This window comes from Austrofundulus limnaeus, unplaced genomic scaffold (genome assembly GCF_001266775.1).
Source record: "Austrofundulus limnaeus strain Quisiro unplaced genomic scaffold, Austrofundulus_limnaeus-1.0 Scaffold578, whole genome shotgun sequence".
In the NCBI taxonomy this organism is placed as follows: Eukaryota; Metazoa; Chordata; class Actinopteri; order Cyprinodontiformes; family Rivulidae; genus Austrofundulus; species Austrofundulus limnaeus.
Genome location: NW_013952980.1, coordinates 180,349 through 182,487, shown reverse-complemented (window position 1 = coordinate 182,487; position 2,139 = coordinate 180,349). Strand labels below are relative to the sequence as shown.

Sequence of the window (2,139 nt, the reverse complement as noted above, 5' to 3'; positions counted from 1 at the left end):
ATGAGTCAGAAAAAAAAGACGACAAGAGTGGATCAACAATGTAAAACCAGGAGGTGGAAACAAACAATCCTCACCTTTCTACCAGGTGATGATTGTATAATTTGGTTTTACAGAAGCTAAATAAATTATAAGTAGATCCAAGTACATAGAAATAACAGGGGTTAGCTCGTTAGCGTTAGCATTGTTATGATAGGCTAATGAAAACAGCAGAAGTCTCTCCTCACCCAGCAGGAACAAGAGGACATTTAAAGCTTCTTTCATCCTAAATGTTTGACCCAACCTGAAACTAAACCATGAAGCTCTGAAAGCTTCGTCTGTCTCCTCGTATAAAACCAGCTCTGCAGCAGGTAGTTYATGTTGATCACCTCSACACAGCTGCTTCAATCCTCCACATTATATGATGASTCTTTTTATTAACACAACATGGATCACAGCCKAAATGTGGATTGTTTCATGATACCTCATCTGCACCAGAGCATTTAGAGCATCATTTCTCACTGTGAAGTCACTGCCACCCAGCAACATGTCTGAATAATTCTGCAGCATGTGCTTCAGCTGTACTGAGAACCTGAGTGTATTTATTTAAACACATATGGATTTTCACCTGCCAACCCTTAGGGGGCGGTAYAACGAACGATTCCTGGAACAGGAAGCTGACAGTGACATGGAGGAGTAAACTAAAAGTCCAGCAGGAGCAGGTGTTTGGACACTTTATGTTTTATAATAATGAATATAAAATAAGATTGATAATATTTGCTGGTTTAGTTGAGTCAGGTCCTCTGACAGGAGGACTTCCTGCAGACTCCACCAGCAGCAGAGTGAGGCTCTGGCTCACAGGCAGATGATTTCATCTGAGAAGCCCTCCAGATGTTCCTCCAGGTGTGCTGCTGCTCTGTTTTAACACCGCAGCTCCACTCTCCCTGAGTTTAACTCTTTAACTCCACAGGGTTCTGGACGGTTCTTACCTGCGAGGTCRCACAGCTCTGTGTCTGTGGCGCTGCAGAGAGCCTCCTCCAGCTCCGGGTCCAGCTTTGTGACCTCCTCCTGACGCGTTTCTATTGGCTGCTGCTTCGGGGTGAAAACTTTACCTGTGAAGAAAAAAATACACCTGTTTTATTCAAACTGCAAACTTAAAGAAGAAAAAACTCAGATACTTTCATATTTACAGAGAGAAGAAAGGAACACAGATATCTGTACTTTTTATTTTATTAAAATGTTCTTTTTATTGATCTCAATACTCTGAGCTTTACACAAGCTAACCAACCTCAGCTCAGTTATGATGCAGGCAGTTTTACATGAGAGTCACCAACTGAAACTCTGCAGCCGTGAGTCTTAACTTCAACCACCGCACTGAAACAAGAGGACCAAGGAAGTCCTGGAACAAAGACTGGAGCTGATGTAAAGTCTGCTGCTGAGGCAACGACACACAGACTGCACACAGGCTTTATGAGCGGACCCCCTCCCTCCCCACAGCTGGTCCCTGGTGGAGGCTCTGGCACTTCCTGAAAGCCAGTAAACAGTAAACACAGTCGTTAGGCAGCATTCAGAGCCGCACTTCACATCCAGAGAAACAACCAGGCCAAGAGACAGTCAGCCTCAAACCACAACACAACAACACACAACACAAGTCACATCAGGACACAATCAGTTGATCCATTTGGTTGACGTTCAGCGCTAACGTTAGCTTTTGATAAGTTGTCAGGATCAAAACCAAAGAAACTAAAGAATCACTAATGTTAGAGCTGACTGTCAGCAGAACATAAAGACAACAGAGACTTCAGTTTGTAAAGATTTGTTCAAACATCTGACTGAACTGTTCTCCATGTTTAAGCGTGTTAAAGACCACGTTCTAACAAAATCATTTAGTTTTGTTACCAATGTTATTTTTAAACTTTAAGAAATGTCTTAATGAAATTCACAGTGATGAAATGATGTAGTTTTATTTGTTTTAATAAGTTCTATTGAACGCAACAGAAGCTAAGAAACGTTACAAATATACAGCGGGTAAAATAAGTATTGAACACGTCACCATTTTTCTCAGTAAATATATCACTAGAGGTGCTAATGACATGAAATTTTCACCAGATGTTGGTAACAACCCAAGTGATCCATACATACAAAGAAATCAAACCATAAATG

At 41.4% G+C, this 2,139-nt stretch overlaps 1 protein-coding gene across 1 annotated transcript in view; it reads right to left on the bottom strand.

Moving 5' to 3' along the window:
* tmod2 (tropomodulin 2) overlaps positions 1-2,139 on the bottom strand; it is a gene marked incomplete in the record, with an annotated part of 28,916 nt that overhangs the window by 11,556 nt on the left and 15,221 nt on the right. Inside the window, 1 exon segment of the mRNA XM_014026661.1 lies at positions 966-1,088. Coding sequence (XP_013882115.1) covers positions 966-1,088 — 123 coding nt within the window.